This window comes from Netta rufina, assembly GCF_964035555.1.
Source record: "Netta rufina genome assembly, chromosome: 20".
NCBI lineage: Eukaryota > Metazoa > Chordata > Aves > Anseriformes > Anatidae > Netta > Netta rufina.
In genome coordinates, this window is record NC_140144.1 from 4,479,283 (window position 1) to 4,497,843 (window position 18,561).

The 18,561-nt window shown below is 58.3% G+C and overlaps 1 protein-coding gene across 1 annotated transcript in view; it reads right to left on the reverse strand.

The window, feature by feature from the left end:
• ASTN2 (astrotactin 2) overlaps positions 1–18,561 on the reverse strand; it is a gene marked incomplete at both ends in the record, with an annotated part of 316,075 nt that overhangs the window by 123,298 nt on the left and 174,216 nt on the right. Inside the window, 2 exons of the mRNA XM_084298804.1 lie at positions 10,679–10,867; positions 12,868–13,034. Coding sequence (XP_084154930.1) covers positions 10,679–10,867; positions 12,868–13,034 — 356 coding nt within the window. The remainder of the gene's footprint in view (positions 1–10,678; positions 10,868–12,867; positions 13,035–18,561) is intronic.

Sequence of the window (18,561 nt, forward strand, 5' to 3'; positions counted from 1 at the left end):
CCAAATTTACTCCAAATGCCATTAGCGCGAGCAATTTCCCCTGCTGTGTGACGAGGAGGGATGCAGAGGAGACTGAGGAGGTTTTGCCAGGCCCTGGGGTCCCCTCCAGCTCCCAGACTTTTGGTGCTCCCCATGGATTGCAGCAGTGCATGGCTGGATGGGGCTGGGGACAGACTTGGGGGAGCGAGGACAGACCCGTGGGGTGGCACAGCACGGCCACAGCCGTTGTCCCCAGCCCTCCATCGGCTGCTCGGTGCTGGCACCGTGGAGGAGACCTGTCCCTGTGCCGCCATCCCTCCCTGCCACATCCCCAGTGTTCACCACTCCAGCAGTAAACAGCCTGACACTAATCACCAGCTGCTTCACCCCTCGGATCGGGGAGAATTAGCATTTAAATTGAGGTGTTTCAGGGAGGTAAATCACTGGAGCGCTGGGGCTGCAGAGCATCCTCGGTGACGGTGGGCACGCACCGTGCTCCGCGTCCTAGGGCACGATGTCCTGCACGTGCCGTGAGCTCGGGGCTCAGCGCCGTGCCCTGCCTTGCAGTGTGCCCTCGGACTGAGCCCCCAAACCTGCCCTGAAATCCTCTGGGGATGGAGACTGGCAGGGACTGAGGGTGGGCACGTGGGGACCTGGACACAGCACGATGATGGTGACAGCCAGCAAATGAAATCTCGACATGGACTTCAAGACCTGAATGCATCCTCTCCTGAAGCTGTTTCTCGAGGAAACACGCAGGAATCTGCTGGGGAAGGGAGCTGGGGGAGTAGCAAGCGATGGGACAGGAGATCTCCCTCTGCATCACGGCGAACCTGGGCATGGCAGGTGGGGGTGACGTGCTGCTGCAAGAGGTTTGCCAACAGCACGTCCTCTGACCAGCAGAAACAACAAAGCTGAAGATGCAAAATTGGCCAGACACTCACATTACCCTCAGCTCCAGGGGAAAAGCAAGAAGCAGCCACCCAGTGCCCGTCCCCATGCCTGGGAGGCACAGGAGGAGCACGTCCAGCACACAGCCGAGCTCCCCGGCTCTGCCCCTGCACCCAGCAGCAGCTCCGCTTCCAAAACTGCACCCCCCCGTGCACAGCCCCAGCACCCACCTCCTCACACCCGCCTCGTGATCCCCCTCTCCACCCACCCTCCCCGTTCCCTTCTCTCCCCATTATGCAGCTGTTTATTTCTTCCACCAAACCGCCTCTCCTGTGGGGGAGATCCTGCGGTAGGCTGTGGATCTTTCTACCTCTGGAGTGCCTGTTGGGAGCGAGCTGAAACAGAGAGCGGAGTGGAAACAAATTCGGAAAGTTGCGGTTCCCACAGCAACGCCTCGTGCCTATGGAGCAGGCAGGGCTCAGGTACACAAAGCTGGATTTATGCCTTCATTACGGAGTCAGGGCTGCAAGAGGAGTTCCATGCAAAAGCTCTGATTTTTTTCACAACTTTGCAAATATACAGATTATTCCCTTTGGGACTGAAATTTCCGATGCTTCACCTATGCTCAGAGGTGGTTTCCTGCATGAGGTTTCAAGAAAAGTCCAAGAAAAAAAAGAAAAGTGTGTTAGTGAGAAGGTGGAGATGAAAAGTGGGCTCATCTCTGGCTGGAGAAAGGGAAGAGAGCAGAGACTGAGCCTCGCTTGCCTGCTCCTCTGCCCAGCAGCAGCTCCACCGCTGCCTGCAGACAGTGCCAGGGCTCAGCCGCATCGGTTCCGTGCCACCCTTACTTTACGGGAAGGTCCTGGAGATGTCCCACAACCAGTGTGGCTAACGAGGCATCAGCCCGTTCGCGAAGGGCTGGAGCTGCTTCGTGCCTGCCAGGAGGATCTGTGTCTTGCTCCGTGTCGCTGCTGCTCGAGGTGCCTTCCCCGTTAGATCAGCATCACCGACAGCCAGCGGGGCTGCTTGGAAAATCCCAGCCTTGTAACGAGCTGGGTGGGAAGGTGCCCCGCAGACGGACAGATGGACATCCCGGGGCAGCTCCTGGAGCTCCCATGGAGCGAGCCGGGATGGGTTTCTGTGTCTGAGCAGCTCCGAGCGGGGCCGGGCTCCTCTCTGCACCACGAGCTGGGCGCCCAGCCGAGCCAAGGCTGCGGGTCCCCTCCCTGGCTGGCTCTGGGTGCTGTTTGCAAGCATTTCCAGAGCGTTGCTCAAGCAGCTCCGTGCCTGCCAGTTCCATTAGGCTTATTTGTAATGAGGCAACAAATAACAGAACTCCCACTGCCTTCAGAGGAGCCAGGGCTGCACGCTGGGGCTTCCCACGGAACCGGCGCGAGGCTGGTGCCCGGCGTGCGGCCGATTCCTGCGGGATTTGGGCACAGCTGCCAGAAAAAGCCACCCAAAGCCCGTGGCCTCTATGCACACCCCCCGCAGCCCCTTGCCCAGCAGCTCTGCCAGGCAGCCCCACACTCCTACAGCCTGCCGGGAAGCACAAGCACTGCCTTTCAAACAGCATTCGCCTTCCCGACGTAGACGCAGACCCAGCGCTGTGCCCAGCACTGCCATCCGTTCTCTTAACAATTGGGGAAGTTGAGCGTTTTTTTTTTTCTCCTAAGCATCATCATTAACCTTTAAGATGGAGATAAGGCGTCGGAGTTTGGAAAGGACTCAGAGGAGACCCTGGAAGCGAGCCAAGAGCAGTGCCGAGGCTGGGCAGCACATCATATCTCCTCGGCTCTTCCTTCGCCCTAGGGTGATTCGGCCGGCTCTCGACTACCACCGCGGTATTACAAACTCTAATGAGGTTTGGAAAATAAGAAACCCACTGCGGCGTGGGAGAAACTAATAGAAATTGTTTTGTCTTCTCTCTATTAGTCATTAGAAGCAGAGGAAAAACAGCCACAGGCGGTGGCAGGGCTGTAATATCCCCGCACATTTCATATGCTGGCACGCTGACAGAGGCATTTCAACGCCGCTAACGCGCCCGCATCCCCTCCACGCGGCACCCACCGTGTGCCAGCGCAGGTTCCAGCTGTGCCAGCCTCCACGTGTGGGGCTGGGCCGTGCCACGGGGGTCCCATGGGTGCCCCATCCCCGTGGGGTGCCCCATCAGAGCCTGGGGATCTCCGGTGATGCTGGGGGAAGGTGAGGGCAGCCCCCGGGCAGGGCAGGGCGCAGGGCGCAGCCGTAAGTGACATCTCCCCTGCTCTGCCAGGCAGCCCAGACCATATGGTTAATTAGCTGAAATTTGCTGCCACATCTGCAAAGGGAGGTTGCTGCGTGTGAAGTTAATTATGGAAGCCACGAAACGCCGCGTGTGCCGCGCTGGGGCGGGGTGAGGGCACCTGCAGCCACCTCAACCCCCCTCGTCCTCCCAGGAGAAGGCAGGCGGTGAGAATGAAGCATCAGGAGCATCTTTCGCTTTGCTTCCCCTCCTCCCAGCTCCCTGCAGAGATGTGTGCCACTGCTCTCGGCTGCGGGGCCGCCTAATGACAAGTGACAGAGCTGTCACACCTTCCAGATGTTCTCTTGCTGCCCTCTGGCACAGCTGCAGCTGGCAAGCGGTGCCCGAGAGCCGGGGCAGCGGCACGGAGCCTCCGCTTGCTGCTGCTCTGCATGCGCCTCGCATTCCCTCAGCCACGCGGCTCCTTCAGCCTGCGCTGGGGGAAATGAGCTGGCACAAATGCCCGGAGCCTCCATCGCAGGGAAATTGTTACCGAGCCCAGCAGCCCGGGGGAGGCTCCGTGCGCACCCATGAGCATCACCAGAGGCCGGGGAGGAGGGCGGGCGGTGCTGGGGCCCTGCTGCCCACCAGCCTTCAGGTTTACACAGAGAAACACGAGGAATGCCAAATCCTCTGTCTGTGGGGAGATTCCTTAGGCTGGGGAAGAGACAAGACGAGATTTTCTGCTGCACCAAAGCCTGTGTCCAAGACCTGAGGCTCGGCAGCTGGTGCAGCGCTCAGGTACCCCCGTGCTGGTGCCTGCTCCCAGCTGCCTGGAGCAGGAACTCGCACTGCGAAGGCAGCATCAGGCTGATGGAGTCCTTGGAGGGCAAAGCTTCAGTGACTAGCGCTGGCACCAGCGAGGAAGAGCAGTGATGAGCTGGCACCAGCCTGGTCCCCAAGGTATTTCTGAACAGTGTCCGTGGTGCAAGCAGGAGCCTGCCCTGAGACGAGTTTTGCAGAGCACAAAACCACAGCTCACGCTGCTGGTGGCACTCGCAGCGTGCTGGAAACCCCGGCTGTCACCCCTCAAAGCTGGATGGGTGCAGCTCACTGCCTCAAAGCCTCCCTCTCCAGTCCCTTTCCTCTTTCCAGCAGGACACAACCTTTGCTTTCACCTGTCCCAGGTGGGTGCAGGGCCCCTGCACCCTGTGCTGGAGCAGGGGGAAGGAAGAAGCAATTCCCCTCCGCAGGCCTGCTCTAGGGCTATAAAGCTGGCAGGGACCCCACGGGATGCACGGTACTTGATAAATCCGAGCTGTTATTATTATAAAACCAATTTCCACCACATCTCTTAATAACACAGATTAACTGTGCAATAACACCGGCTATAATTAGCACCATAAAAGCCAGGGATGGGGAAGCCAAAGGGGTCAGCGAGTCCATCCCAAGGACTGCTCCCCACGGCCCCGTGCCTGGGGCCTCCCGTGTGCTCCAGCAGCTTGGGAAGGTGAAGCCAGGGCTGGTGGCACCAGCACTGGGGAGGCAGAGGTGACAGGGAGGGGACAGAGCTCATCACCGTGCTGCTGCCAGGCCCAGGAGGGCAGCAGTGCCCTGTATTTGTTTCCCTGCTGTGTGGGCTTGTTCCCCTTCTCTCCACTCTTGCATCTTTTTGTCCCTCAGGGCTCGTGAGCAGGCGGTGGCCACCAGCTTGTCGCACAGCGTGGGCTCTGAACACCTCACTAAACCCCATCCCATCAGCCCAGCAGCTGCATGGGGGGACGGGGCTGTCCCCAGAGGTGCCAGACCAGCCCCCCCAAGGGTTCAGCATCCCTGGATCCCCAGGAGAAGTCCCCAGCCCCACGTGCTGGCAGCCTCAACCCTCCCACCTGTGCTCTCCTCCCAGTCTGGGTCGTGCTGCCCATGCTCACCCTTACCATTGCCCACCCCACCAGCACACGAAACCCCAGCCCTACACCTGCTGCCTTCCTCCTCCTGCTGCTCCCGGCGCTGTCGGAGGCCCCGGCGCTGCTCCCAGGGGCACGGCAGAGGGGGGAGCTCCCCGCGTGGGCGCCGCGCGGCTCTGCCCAATTACTGCTGCTGGGTGCCAGGCTCTGTTTGTGCTGCGTGATTAGCTGTGGAAATGCAAATCCGAACTTCCTGCGCCACGGCAGCTAACAAGATAATGAATATTTTCATCAGCTGCAGAGAATACAAACAGCTGCGCAGGCACGAACGCGCCGCCAGGGCCGGGGGGAGCGCGGAGCAGGGGCGCGGGGTAGGAGCAGCGATTCCGCTGTCGGCCCAAGCAGGGGCTCCCACGAGGCAAACTGGGCCCTGTGCTGGGCTGACCTGCTGCTGGAACAGGCTGGGATGAAACGGAGCAGCTCAGGGGCACGTCCGGAGCGGGGACACGACGGCAGGAGCAGGAGGAGGCTGTGACGGCCGTGCCCACGCTCACCGCGATGAGCTGGCCTGTTCCTCCGCTCCACTCTGCACCGGGTACAGAACGAGCCTGAAAACCTCCCGTACTTAAAATACATCTACTGCCAACATCTCCATCGGTATTTTTTAAACCATCTTTTCTGCCCGGCCCCCTGTGTTGTCTTTAGGACATCGTTCTGCTTTTGTTTTGCTACGAGAATGGAGAAATGCTAACAATACGGTGCAAAGGCACGCGGCTGCAGGCTGCTGGAAATAGCAGCTCAAAGCAGCACAATCTGTTCTCCTGCTCTGTGGGATGCTAACTTTGAAATGGAGCAGGGCTGCTGCACGCAGGATGCAATAGTAAGCTAACTGACGGGGTGCTGTGCTAATTGCATTAGTCATTTATATCCTCGACTTGACAAAATCTCCATGCTTAGCCTGGCCGGCGCGGGTGTACTCAAAATATGTGGCGTGTGCCTACGTGCAGCCATTACAGGCTGTGGAAAGGGCTGGACGGACACGAGAAAGCAGCCAGGATGTCCCCGAGAGGCTGAGAGCAGGAAAACATGGGAGGGAAGAAAAAAGGTGACAACCCGACAGGGGTGGCAATGCCACCGTGTGTGACAAGCAGGGATGCTCCTACGCCAGGCACCGCAGCTCTGCAGGCAGCTGGGAGAGGGCGGTGGGGAGAGAGCAGAGCCCTGCATCCCCCCACAGCCCCACAAAGCTGCTAAAACCCTAAAGCCCCCTTACCCGCTCCGGCTGGCACAGCGTGGTTCTGCTCCTTAGGATCGGGGCCCGAGGCATTAGCCTGGCTTGAAAAGCCATCATCGCTTCCAACCAGCATGGCTGAGGCTTCAGAGTTGTGAACAGGTAATAGAATTGCAGCAACAAATAATAAAAAGAGGAATGAAATGGAAGCAGCCACTGGAAAAGAGATCTATCCGTTATCCCGGCCTGAAGGGTAATAGGTAAACAAGGCGTTTGGGTACCGGCTGGCGCACAGCTCGCTGGCACAGGAATAATAAACAGCACAATTATAACTTCTGCACTCGGAGGGGAAAAAAATCAATAGTGTTAATTTAACTAGTTAGAGACTTACCATTAGTGATGCTGCAGGGGCAGCGGGACGGCCTGGCCGGGGCTGGCACCAGCAAAGCCCCTGCCTGGCTGTGCCCCTGTGCCCACCCTGATGCCACAGCACCCTCGGATGGGGCACGGGGGGCATTGGGTGTGCAGTGGGGTGCGAGGTGGGGACCCAAAGCCCTGCGCCGAGCTGTCAGCACGCCCCGCCGTCACGGTGCTGGTTTATTAAGGGCTGAGAAGCGGCGAGGGGAAGGAGTGACGGATTTAAAATTAACTTGCCAAACTCCCCATCAATATTATGACAATTCCCCAGTTCGGTTCAGCGACCCGGCGTGCTGCCTGACAGCCTCAGCAGCGCTCGGCGCCACCGCCGGCTGCCTGCCTGCAGCGCTGGGGTGCGGGCACCCCTTAACCCCCCGACACCCGGCTCAGCACCCCCCGAGAGCCCCTCGTGTCCCTTCCAGCTCGGGATGTTCAGGGCTAGGACACAGGTCCGTGCTTTCTCATCCCCAAAGCGGGGAAGCAGCAGCTCCAGGCAGGGCTCTGGGAGGCTACGAGGGCTGCTTGGCAGAGGGATGGAGCTGCAGGAGGGTGCTCAGCACGGCACAGCAGCCCTGCATCCTCCAGAGCCATCCTCCCTGGCTATGGAGACGTGAAAACACTTGGAGCTCAGCTTTTTTTGTTTGTCTTGCACTGAGCACCAAGAAGCAACGGAGCACGGACACAAAGCCGCTCCCCACTCAGCCACCAGGCACGCACCCTGCTCCTCCCTGCAGCCGTTTCAGCCACTTTTTTCCCCAGCACCCCAAAAATCCCTGGCTTCAGTGTATCTCTGCTTGGGGGCGGGGGGGCTTGGGCTCCCCTGTTTTGCAGGGAGAGCTGGAGCAAGAGCCCCCAGGAGGGCTGAGCTGTGCGAGTCGCGTGGGCTCCGGCATCCCATGCGCCGTGTGGTAATAAGCTAGCGAGTAAAGCTGGCTCCACGGGTAGTAATTTGGGTTTCCTACATATTAACGGCGTAAAAGTAACAGGCTGAAACCGCCAACAGCACTTAAACAAAAAATCTCTATTCCCTCGTGGCAAAGAGACAGCACAAAACAGATAAGGAACCAACAAACAACCCATTTGGAAAATAATCCCCCGGTGATTTGGGCACCGTGGAGCCTGGGCTCTGCCCCACCGCGAGGCAGTGGGGGAAAACAGCTCTAATCTAGTCCTTAGCAAGCTGGATCCAGTGCTGAGCCTCCCGGCTAAACCCAGAGGTGTGACTGGAATAGATCAGCTCCGATCCCATTTAGTTATTAATATTTCAGGGCACTTTGCCAAATAGAAGAAAAAAATGGGAAGAAAAAAAAAAAGAAAGAAAGAAAGAAAGAGGCACCCAGAAAAAGCAGGCGGCTTTGAATGAGTGCGGAGCTGAACAGGAGAGCTGCAGGGGAAGGAGCAAGGGGTGGTAATGGGGCACAGCTCCTGCTCCATCACCACACCAAAACATCATCACACCAAAACATCATCCCTGACCTGAAATAAAGCCCCGAGCAGGGGAGGGAGGTGCTGGCGGTGACACCGCAACAGCAGCAGCGGTGTGGAGAGCTCCTCCACGAAGAAACCTTGACACTGGCTTCTCCAGCAGGTCGGGTGAGCAACGCAACCACCACAGGGCTAATTAACAGCTAATGAGCTAGCTCAGCACCCAGAGAGCTGTAGGCAGAGCTGCTTGACACCAGCACAAAGGGATGGGGCAGGGACAGGCTGCGGGTCCCAGCACGGTGTCACGGCACGGGGTGTCGGTACGGGGCACGTCCAGCACACACCAGCAGGGACAGACACATCTGAGCGGCTGCCCTGCTTCACAAACACCCTACTGTCTCACCAAACACCCTGCCTGCTGTGTCCTGAAGGTGCCAACCCCATCCTTCAGAGCCAGCTGGGCAAAATAAAGCCACCGCTGCTCCACCAGCCCCGTCCCCGTGCCGCGGCCGGCAGGGGCCATCGGCACCGCAGGCTGCTGGGTGCCAAAGGGAGCACCCAGCCCCGATGGGATGGGAACAGTGCTGTAACTGCTAGGCGTTGCCCACGACAGCGTGTAAGAGACACCGCTGTTAGCAGCACAAAGGCTTCCTCCCAGCCCCATGCTGGCATGCCTGGCGGATGGCGAATATCCTATTTATTAAAGACACTGAAGATGCGGCAACATGGGAAGCAGACACCATTCAAGGGACTGTCACATCTGCATAGCTAAAGGATCCCAGTGGTTATAAATCCCTCTAAAATACTCAGCCCCTTGTTCTGATAGCAGGTTCTTGCTCCTACTTTGCAGAAACAGGCTTTTAATCCCTGGTATTAGGCAGCTTCCTGCTATGTTTCAAATGCACCAAATTAAGGGCTTCTCTAACAGCTGGTGTCTTAATGCTCAGAGAGGTTCTTGAATATCTATGAAAATCAGAGGCAAATTACATCTTTTAGTTAATAATTTCTTCTCCATTAACCTCCTTCTCTTCCCTTGTTAGCAGATGATGTAATGGTGCTCCTGCCGCCGAGCCCTCCGGCGCACGGGGCTGTGGGGGGGACGCGGGGAGCCCTCCTCGTCGCCACCCGGCGCTGCTGGGTTCAGCCCCCTCCAGCCCGCTCCTTCGGGGTCATTCTGCAGGGTTCCCGTGGTGCAGAGCTGTTATCTCCTGCCCCCAGGTCTGGTAGGGCCTGCAGCAGCCCCCAGCTGATGGCAGGCAATGAAAGCCCCGTTCGCCGCACTGAGGACCCGGCTCCCACCGCACGGCCCCTCACTGGCAGAGCCCCCAGCACCATCGTGCTACACGGGGGGAGTGCAGGGAGCCCTCGGACCTGCTCAGCCTCCCAGCTGATGGAAAATGTCAGCTCCGCAGCCCTGGCTCCGCTCGGAAGGACCACAGATGCTTGCAGCATGGGAGGGAGAGAAGGCAGAGAGGAGCCTACTGGAAAAAATTGCCTTTGCATGCTGTCAATTCTCACTTCCAGCAAAGGCTGTGGATCTGTTGGCTCCGAGCACTCTGCTGGCTGCTGCTTTCTGCGTGCCTTTGTGCTGGTGGAGCCCGTAATTCATCTGCCATCCCCAGAGCAAAAGGACAGAGTTCAGTGCAAATTCATAGCTAGGAAGACTTTCACACTCTGCTGGGGAGGAAGAGCCCAGAAAAGGAGTGTGGCCAGAGGTGATGGGCACCCGCAACTCAGCTAAAAGCACAGCAATGAGCTCTCGGTGCCTGAAAAGGGAAAAAAACCTGTGCATTGCAGGTGCTGTGCAAGGAAGAGTTGGGCCTGGGTGGGATATGGGGTAAGGGTCCTCGCTGGGGCCTCTCCTGACACCCCTCAGCACAGGAGCTATGAAGTTCACAGGCCTGCCTTGGTTTGCACCCGAACAAAACGTGGCTGCATTCTGAAGAAAAACAGACAAATCAGCCAATTTTCCAGCCCTGCATTCAGCGATTAAGCAAGTTCTGCTCTGTGAGCACCGAGGGGCAAAGCTGTGGGCAGCTCAGAGCTGCTCCCCTCCCTTTGCTCCCTCGACGCACCCAGGATGCAGCCTGCGAGCGCCCCGCGCTGTGCTGCTGCCTGGGCTTGTGTCAGATGTACCCGCCTCACTCTGCTGGTGCCATTTCTTATTATCCACAGCCACGGCTTCTCCCGGTGCTATGACTCGGGCACGGAATACAATTTGCTCGCACAGGCTGAGAACATGCAAAGGGAAATGCTTTTCCATGCTACAGTTGAGCAAACGGCGGAGCTCATGGCAAGAGGGGGAGATGGAAGATAGCAGCGTCCGGGAAGAGACGGGACAACGAGGCAGGGAAAAGCCCATCAAGGACAATCAGACCTCAGCCAAGGAGACGGACAGCAACCCCACAGGAGAGCCCTACACTGCTGCCTGCGGGAAGGATGAACGAGTGGGAAAACCCCAGGGGCTTGGTGTCCCCCTGCTCTCCTCCCCGTGTGTCTGGCAGGGAACGTGTCAGCGCTGCTGTCTCTGTACTTGGTCCCGTCAGCTTGGTCCCGTCTGCCCACCCCGATGTGCCCGAAACCAGGCGTGGAGCCGGGCCATACCTGAAGGTCATCTGGAACACCTGGCCCTGGTTGACGTGCTGGCTCCTGTTGTTGTAGCCGTGCAGCATCTCCCCGAAGAGCGTGTCGTTGAATTTGGCGTCCGACTTCAGGCACTTGGGGCCCTCGCAGATGTCGGAGAGCATGAGGCACGACTTGCCGTCGGGGGCCAGCTTGTACTCCTCCACGCACCTGTGGGCACCAAGAGCCACGTCAGAGGGACCTTAAACTTAACCCTAACCCTAACCCTAACCTTAACCTTAACCCTAACCCTGTGGGACGAGCAGGGGGACAGGCGCTGATCCCAGCCAGGGACACCATGGTGCTGCTTGGAGCTGTGCCCTGCAGGGGCGCAGGCTTTCCAAGGACACCAAAATCAGCCACCTCCAGCAGTCCTGTGCTGGGGAGAGCTGCAGCAGGCGAGTGCTGGGCTGGGCATTAATCCTGGCTACTCCTGGACAGCCAGAGCAGTGCTCCAGCCCCACAGTGGGCCCATTGACAGCTGCAGTGGCTTTCCCAGAAGCAGAAGGGCAACCCCATAATGCCTGAGCCCTGTGCCTGGGAATCGCCCCCATGCCACAGAGCAGAGCTGAGCCCACCACACATCATCTGCTCCATCCTTACAGGCAGCCCCAGCCCCCTGATGCTGCTGTGGTGCAGGCTCTGATGTTCCTCAGGCAAAGCGAAATCCAGAGCTGCTTCCCCGTTTCTGTCACATCAGTGCCCTCCTGCAAGGACGCAGCTCCAGCACGGCTGCTCCTTTGTTCCTCGGTCCTGCTTTCAAGCACTTTGTGGGCAAGGCAGACACTTATCTTCCACGCACAGCGAGGGAAACTGAGGCAGGCAGCAGGGATTTGATTCAGCTACAGACACCAAAGCGATCAGTGGCAGCGTCTGCGTGCGCTCGTGCTGCTCCCCTCCTTCTCCTCCCCTTCTTCTGCCTTTCCCTTGGCACTGCAACTCCCAGGCAATGAGGAACTTCCACGTCCCCTGCCTGCCCCTTCCCCTCTGCGGTGGCAGTGCTCTGATAACCTCCATCCCACAGCTGCCTGGGTTTGTGTCCCTCTCCCATTCCCCCACTGCGTTTGTCCACCGCATGTGGAACTCCCACCTGGCTGCTGTGCTTCTGCCTGTCCCCGCCGTGCAGCTCTGCCTTGAGAAGGGATTATACAAAAAGCAAGGGAAAAACTCTCTGTCCTCGCAGTCAGACAGCTGAAATCCCAGCCCTGCTGCTGGTGCCTGGTGTGGGCTCAGATGGAGACCACACAACGTCCCCAGGCTTCCCGACCCTCTCCGCGGAGATTGCTGGGCCCGTATGGATTTCCAGCCCCCTCCCAGGCACGGTGGAGGCAGCGTGCTCTCGCTCGGTGACTCAGCCTCTCTGTGCTGCTAAACAATAATAGAGAGGAAGCAAAAATACAGGAGAAAAGAAAGCGAGCAGCTTTCTGACACGGGCAGCTCCTCCCTGGGGAGCGCTGCGGGAGGTCTGTGCAGCACCTGCAGCGCTGGGACTGGTGGGTGCCCCTCGGAGCTGCACGCCCACCCGCTCCCCTCCGTGCTTCTGCACCACCTCAGGGGCAATTCCTCCTCAGAGGGGCTGCTGCTGCCCTCCTGCCCCCTCATCCTTGCCCCGAGGGGGGTTCCTGCGAAGTGCTGGCACCAGGCAGCACGAGGCTGGTGCAGGTGGTGGATGGCAGCTTCTGCAGCCAACGATCACCGCAGGGCACGCCGCAGCCGGGGAGATTTTCCTGAGAGCAAATGCTAAACCATGTAGGATTATAGGATCCCGGCCAAAATCAGGGATGAAGCTCTATTTTAAGAGAGTCACAAGGGGTGGGGGGGAAGTAGCTTTTCAAGAAAGCAAGTCCTCCACCTTCCCCCTCCAACACACCACGTACAATTTCGGGGTACATTGGTGGTGAGTCACAGAGCGAACCGTACCAGCGCGGGCCCAGTGGGGGAGACGAGGAGGGTGCATCTGCTCACCCAGCTTCTTGCACTCCTGTTTGCTTTTTTCTGTAGGCAAACCAAGTGGCTGTTGCAAGCCGGCTCCACAAAGAGCCTCTCTGCTGGGCACCCAGCTCGGCTGTGAGTGGGGACGGGAGGCACAGCAGGAGGGTTGGTGACGATGGGGAAGGGAACGGGGTTACTTAGTGGGAAGAGGAGAAACGGGAGCGTGGCAGGGGACTCACCCGCAGAACATGAAGATGGTGCTGGACGAGGGGTCGTGGGGCAGAGGGAGGGTCTGCTGCAGGCAGAGCTGCTCGCAGCCGCCGTTGAAGCCGTCCGAGCAGTCGATGCCCTTGGAGTAGTCGTAGCAGCCGGTGCCGTCCTTCATGGGGCGGAGATCCTCGGGGCACTGCAACGGGAGGGCACACGGAGAGGTCACCCTGGGACCCCACGGGACCTGGGGCCACAGCTGGGTGGTTGCCCACTACCCATCCAAGGGCCAGAGGGGGCAAGGAGAGGGAAGAAGCACATCTGGAGAGGGATGGAGCCCCTGTGGCAGCAGAGCTACATGGTTGGACCTGCCCTTGTCTGGCTCAGAACGAAGCCTTGAGCCAGCCTGGGGTAAGCCTGGTGACCTGATCCGCAGCATGCTGGAGAAACCCCCTGCATTCACTGTCTGCTTCTCTGGGACATCGAGGAGCCCTGTGCAACCCAAAAAAACACATCAATGCTTGGGAATGCCGGTGGCTGATACCCACCTGCCTGGGCATCGTCTCCAAATTTACCTCGCTGCCTCCCTTGGGATAAGGCAGCTGTGGCGAGGACTGGGCCGTGGTGGGGGAAGGACTGGGGAGGCCAGGAGCACAGCCCGAGTACTTGGAACATCTTCCCTCAGTCGAAAGAAGCGTGCTGATTCACAGAAGCAAGGATCTGCTCCTGGGTTTTAATTTTAGTTCCCCAGCTGGCTCTCCTTGTCCCAAAAGATAAAAGCCAGCAGGCAGCAAACGCCATCAATAAATTGTCGCCCAGATTAAAGCCCTCTTCTGTTCCCCTCCCGTTATTTATCCCTTTTCGCCAAACATGCGCGCGCACAAACAACAACAAAAAGGCCAGTCCTTGAAAAAATAAATAAATCTTGCTGAGGAACAGCTCGCAATTAAAAATGCATTATGGAATTTCTTGAAGATGAGTTAGACCGGAGCTTGTTCAGGTAGCAATGAAGGCAGGTTATAAATGGCCTCTGCCAAGCAGCAGAAAGGTTATAAAACCACTATACTTCGTGCTTAAAAAAGAAAATCAATTTTCCGTGCAAGCAGAACGCCGTACATAGTAATAAAAGTTCAGGAGCCCCCGGACCCTGCGTCTGCTGCCACAGGCAGGGTGCTGGCAGCAGACAGCTGCTGAGCCTGGCTCCTGGCTGCTGAGCAGCAAAATGCTCACAGGGGACACTGGAGAAGTGCCCGGGGAGGCCTGGCCCAGCCTGGAGAAGCTTCCCTCCACCTCTCAGCACACCTCATCCTTCCCTGATGTCCCACAGCCCCGAGACCTCAGCCCTGAGGCTCGCCAGGGCACCGGCAGCATCCTCGCAGGCAGCGGTACGGTGGGAAGCAGGGGCGAGGGGACACGGCGAGGCTTTGTAGCCAGGGGATGTGGCAGCGAAGGGCCTGGCCCCATGGTGTTGCTGTCCCTGTGAGGTGAGAGGACAGGCCCCGAGAGGCAGCCCTGGAAGCAGCAGCACGGCCCCAGCACGGCACGGCAGGAGGCACGGGGGCAGGAAGCTGCCTGGCTGCGTAACCAGAATAAATATAAAGGGGGGGGCTTGGAACAAGCTGTGCTTTTCACTGCTGAGCTGCCTGGGAAACAGGACGAGGATAAGGGCGTTTGTGACTCCCTGTACCTCACGCTCATCTCCCGCAGCCTCCTCCCAGCCCGCGGGCCCCGTGGGACGCTAAGGGCTGCGCAGATGGGCAGAGACGCATCTCCCTGAGGACGCGTGGCTCTGCGGCCACATCTCCGCTCCCAGGGCCGGCGTGTCCCAGCAGAGCTCTGCCCAAGTCCCTGCTGGACCTCCTGGGACACCCTGCAGGATGCTGGAGGGAGCTGACAGGAGCTGGAGTCAACAGGAGCTACGGGAGCACAGCCAGGGGACCAGCCGCAGCCCTTCTGCGCTCAGCATCTCCCCCGGGCTGCAGAGGATGACGATGGCTCCTTCCCCAGGACGGTGTCAGTGGGTCACCGAGGGCTCTCCCTGCTTTACCCCGCTCTGCTGGAGGCGACCCCTCGGGATATCCCTCCCATTTGGTTTTTAATCACCAGGAAGCACGCTTCATTTCTGTTTGTAATCATGCATCCTAATACGCATTAATTATGGCATGCAAATAGCTCAGCACGAAGCGTGCAAAGGAAAAGCACCTCCGCATCCAGCCCTGTTCTGGCCCTCCAGCCAGCTGCTGGGCTGCAGCACGGAGCTCCCCAGCTTTGGGGAGAAGATGCCGAGGACAGCGAGCAAAACAAATGGGCAAAAGGCAGGGAAGGCAAGAGGCAGCCCCGGGGGCTTCAGGTTTTGGGCTGTGCTTCCCCTGCAGGATCGGTGGTGCCAGCAGAAAGCAGGGGTGCACAAGTGGACGGAGAGATGAGTTGGCACGGTAAAACCTCACTGCAGATCTCCGTGTCGGAGCAGAGGATTTGCAATGTGGATGTCCCACGAAAAGGTCATGGCAGAGGGAAAGGCAAATCCCATTTGGGTGCCCCTATGTTCTTGCCCACGGGCTGAGAGTCAGGAATTACCCAGAAAAAAGCTGAGAATGGAAAAAAAAGCAACTTCCCCAGCACAGCTGGAGGGTTGCACTGGGCTCCCGGGTGGACTCAGAAAACCAGCACTCGCTCTGTGTTTTCTGGGCTTCGGTACAGGACCATATCTGTTATTGCTGACATTGATTTGTCTGGCTTGGGCAGCAGAGAACCAATAATTACTGAGCTTTAATCAATCCCACATCAATTCAGCTGCAGTTCAATTTGTGATCCGCCTTGGCAGTGACACAGGATGGGGGGCTGCGTCTGAAAATGATTAGAAAATCAATGAGTTCCTCAGCCAATAACTCTGTCTGGGCAATGGCGGGTGACACGTCCCGCCTCGCTCTGTCGGGGAAGCTGGCACGAGGTGGCCCCGGCACCCGCACCGAAACAGGAGCTGTCCTTTTCCTCAAGAGAGCAGAGGGATCCCACCACCATCGGCTGCTGCTCCAAGGATTTCTCTGTTGGGTCGGCAGGGCTCGCGATGCTGGCACCAAGACACCCAGCCCGTCCTTCACTGCGGGATCAGACCAGCAAGGGGATGAACCTCACAGCCGGGGAAGTGGGTCTGGTGCTTGAGAGATGTGGAGAGCAAAGAGGAGGTGGGGAGAGAGCCCAGCTCACCACTGCCGTGGAAAGCCACGGAGAAGATGTCACCATCCCAATGTAATTCTGCTGTCCTGCAGAACCACTCGGACCACACAGCAATGGTTTAGGTTGGGAAAAACCTTCAAGCCCATCAAGTCCAACCACAAGGACGAAGTGGTTTCTCTGTGGTGATGGCTCACCCTGAAAACTGCTCCTGGGATTGGAAAGAAAACCGAGCTTCTTGTCTTCCCGTGCGTTATCACTGATAACACAGATTGTGCAGACCCGCAGCCACAAAGCCGCAGCCCTGCTGCTGCCAAAAGGTTTGTGAAGGCAGAGCCCAAGGCAGCTGGGCGCACATTTTGCTGTGCACGGGTCAGCTTCGGCTCTTCCTCCTTGTCCGTGCTGGGCAGAGCCCCGAGGTCCTGATTGTTGTCACTGCAGTCAGCCAGACAGACTCTGAGTGCACCCAGGGAGCAGAGATGCAGAATAAGAAGTGCTATTTTTACCTGGTTTTCGGAGCAGTGTGCTTTTTACCCTTTTAAATGAAGTCACCGAGGTGACACGGAGAGGCAGAGGGCGCAGGAGCCCTGCCTGCATGTGCTTGGGTGTCCTCAGGCCGTGTAAAACCAAACGGGATCCCCACGCCTCACGCCGTCAACCCAATGGGACATCACCGCGTGGCCACCTCCTGCCAGGACCCTGCACCAAGCCCCTGCCCACTGCCACCGACCCCAGCCAAGCCAGGGCAGACACGGAGGGAGGAAGCCCCTCTCCGAGGGGCAGAAAGCAAGCACCCACCGCAACCCGAACGAGATTGTTTCTTAGGAAAACATCTGCCTGCACTGTTTGTGTTAGCGAGCAAAGGCCCTTCCTTTTCTCTCTTGCTCGCAAAGCTCATTAGCAGCGAGACGGGCGGCGGGGTCACTGCAAACAAAACGGGAGCCTCATTACCGGCACCGAGCCCCTCGCTGACAGGAGCCGGCGCTGCCCCGGCACTGCCTGGCAGCTCTCACAGCCCCGCTCCTCTTCTCTGTTGTTAAAAAAAATAAATAAAAATATTTAATAAAGTGTTCCAGTAGAGAGCTAACTGCCCTTTTTGTTATTCCGCTCTGTTTTCTCAACTTCAGCAGCCTTTTTGTCGGAGATAACAGCCGGGACTTCTCCCACACAGGCTCCCGGTCCTCGGCACGAGCTGGGGACCCCGTGGGAGACCCCATAGTTGTGGCCAGAGGCAAGGACCTGGCCCCACAATGACATCCTGGTGCCCGCAGCCACCAGGAGTGTGATTTACAGCCCCCAGTCCCTCTGTGACGTGCTTGGGCAGTCAGAGCACAACTGGACCAACTCCTCCTTGGCCAGACGGACAGACAGAGGAAGAGAGCTGCTCCAGTATCTGCTGCATGTAAAAGGGCCCTAACGAACCCACCTTCGTTAGAGACATCCTTGCTCAGCACTGAGGAGCCTCTCCAGTGTGAAACAAAACCATTACTCCGAGGTACTGCCGAGGTACCAGCAAGTGCCAGCATTTTAACGAGCCCCACGCTACGCGCTGGCGTGTGTTTTATTTGCTTGTTGGAGCTCAGAAATCATACAAATGCCTCACACTCCTTTGTGCCCCTCCACGGATATCTAGACAGCTTTGGCTCGTTCTGCCTCCGCTCCCTTGGCACCCGAAGCCCCTCGGGGCTCTGCCTGCCCCTCTCCTCTCCCTTCCTCGCCTCCCCGGGCAGCGATGTCCTCGCTGTCCCCGAGCCCCACCGCAGGGAGCATCCTTCCCGGAGGGCACCGTTCCAGCTGTTTGCTGCAATCACAGGCATTATCTTCCTACTCTTTTCTCCCTGTTTCCTTTTCCATCCCAAGGCCATCAATCATTACTGTAGCCACAGAAAAGCAAACCCATCTGTCCTGCAGCTCCCACACCACAGGCTGCAGCAGCTCGGGCTCCTTGGTGTGTCCCCAGAGCACCCTGCCAGCCCGATTCGGGGCACGCTGCCAGCTCCTGCCCATCGGGGTGCTTCCCTTCCTGTATGCATGGGAGAGCCTGGCACCTCCAAAACCCTTTTGGGAGACCAGAAATTCAACCACAGCCTCACCTGGCCCCAGGGCACAAAGCTACGTGCCAAAATCAGTGACCCCAACCAAAGCCAAGGACCCAAGGCGGGTGTGATGTGCCCAGGACACACGGAGCATCCCAGCCTGCTGGGCAGCAGAGGGCTGCTGCTAGCTGGTGACCTCTGCAGAATGTCACAGCAAGAGAAGAAGGAGAAGAAGGGGTTTTATCTCCTAAATTTCCTCTTTCCAGCACGGGCAGAGAGCGCCAGCTCACCTCAGTGCCTCCATCTCAGCGCCGAGGGCTTCTGCTTCCATCCACAATATGCATAAGTAGCAATCTTCTGCTTCAAGGAGCCAGCTAAACTTTAAAGGGATTAGAACAGAGTCGTCCCCTCCCCACTTCCCTCCCCTGCGTGTTGTGCATCTCTGCATAATTAGCTAGGTGCCTCTTAAGGCAGGGACGGATGAGTTTTTATTTTCCAACGAACAATTGTCTGTCG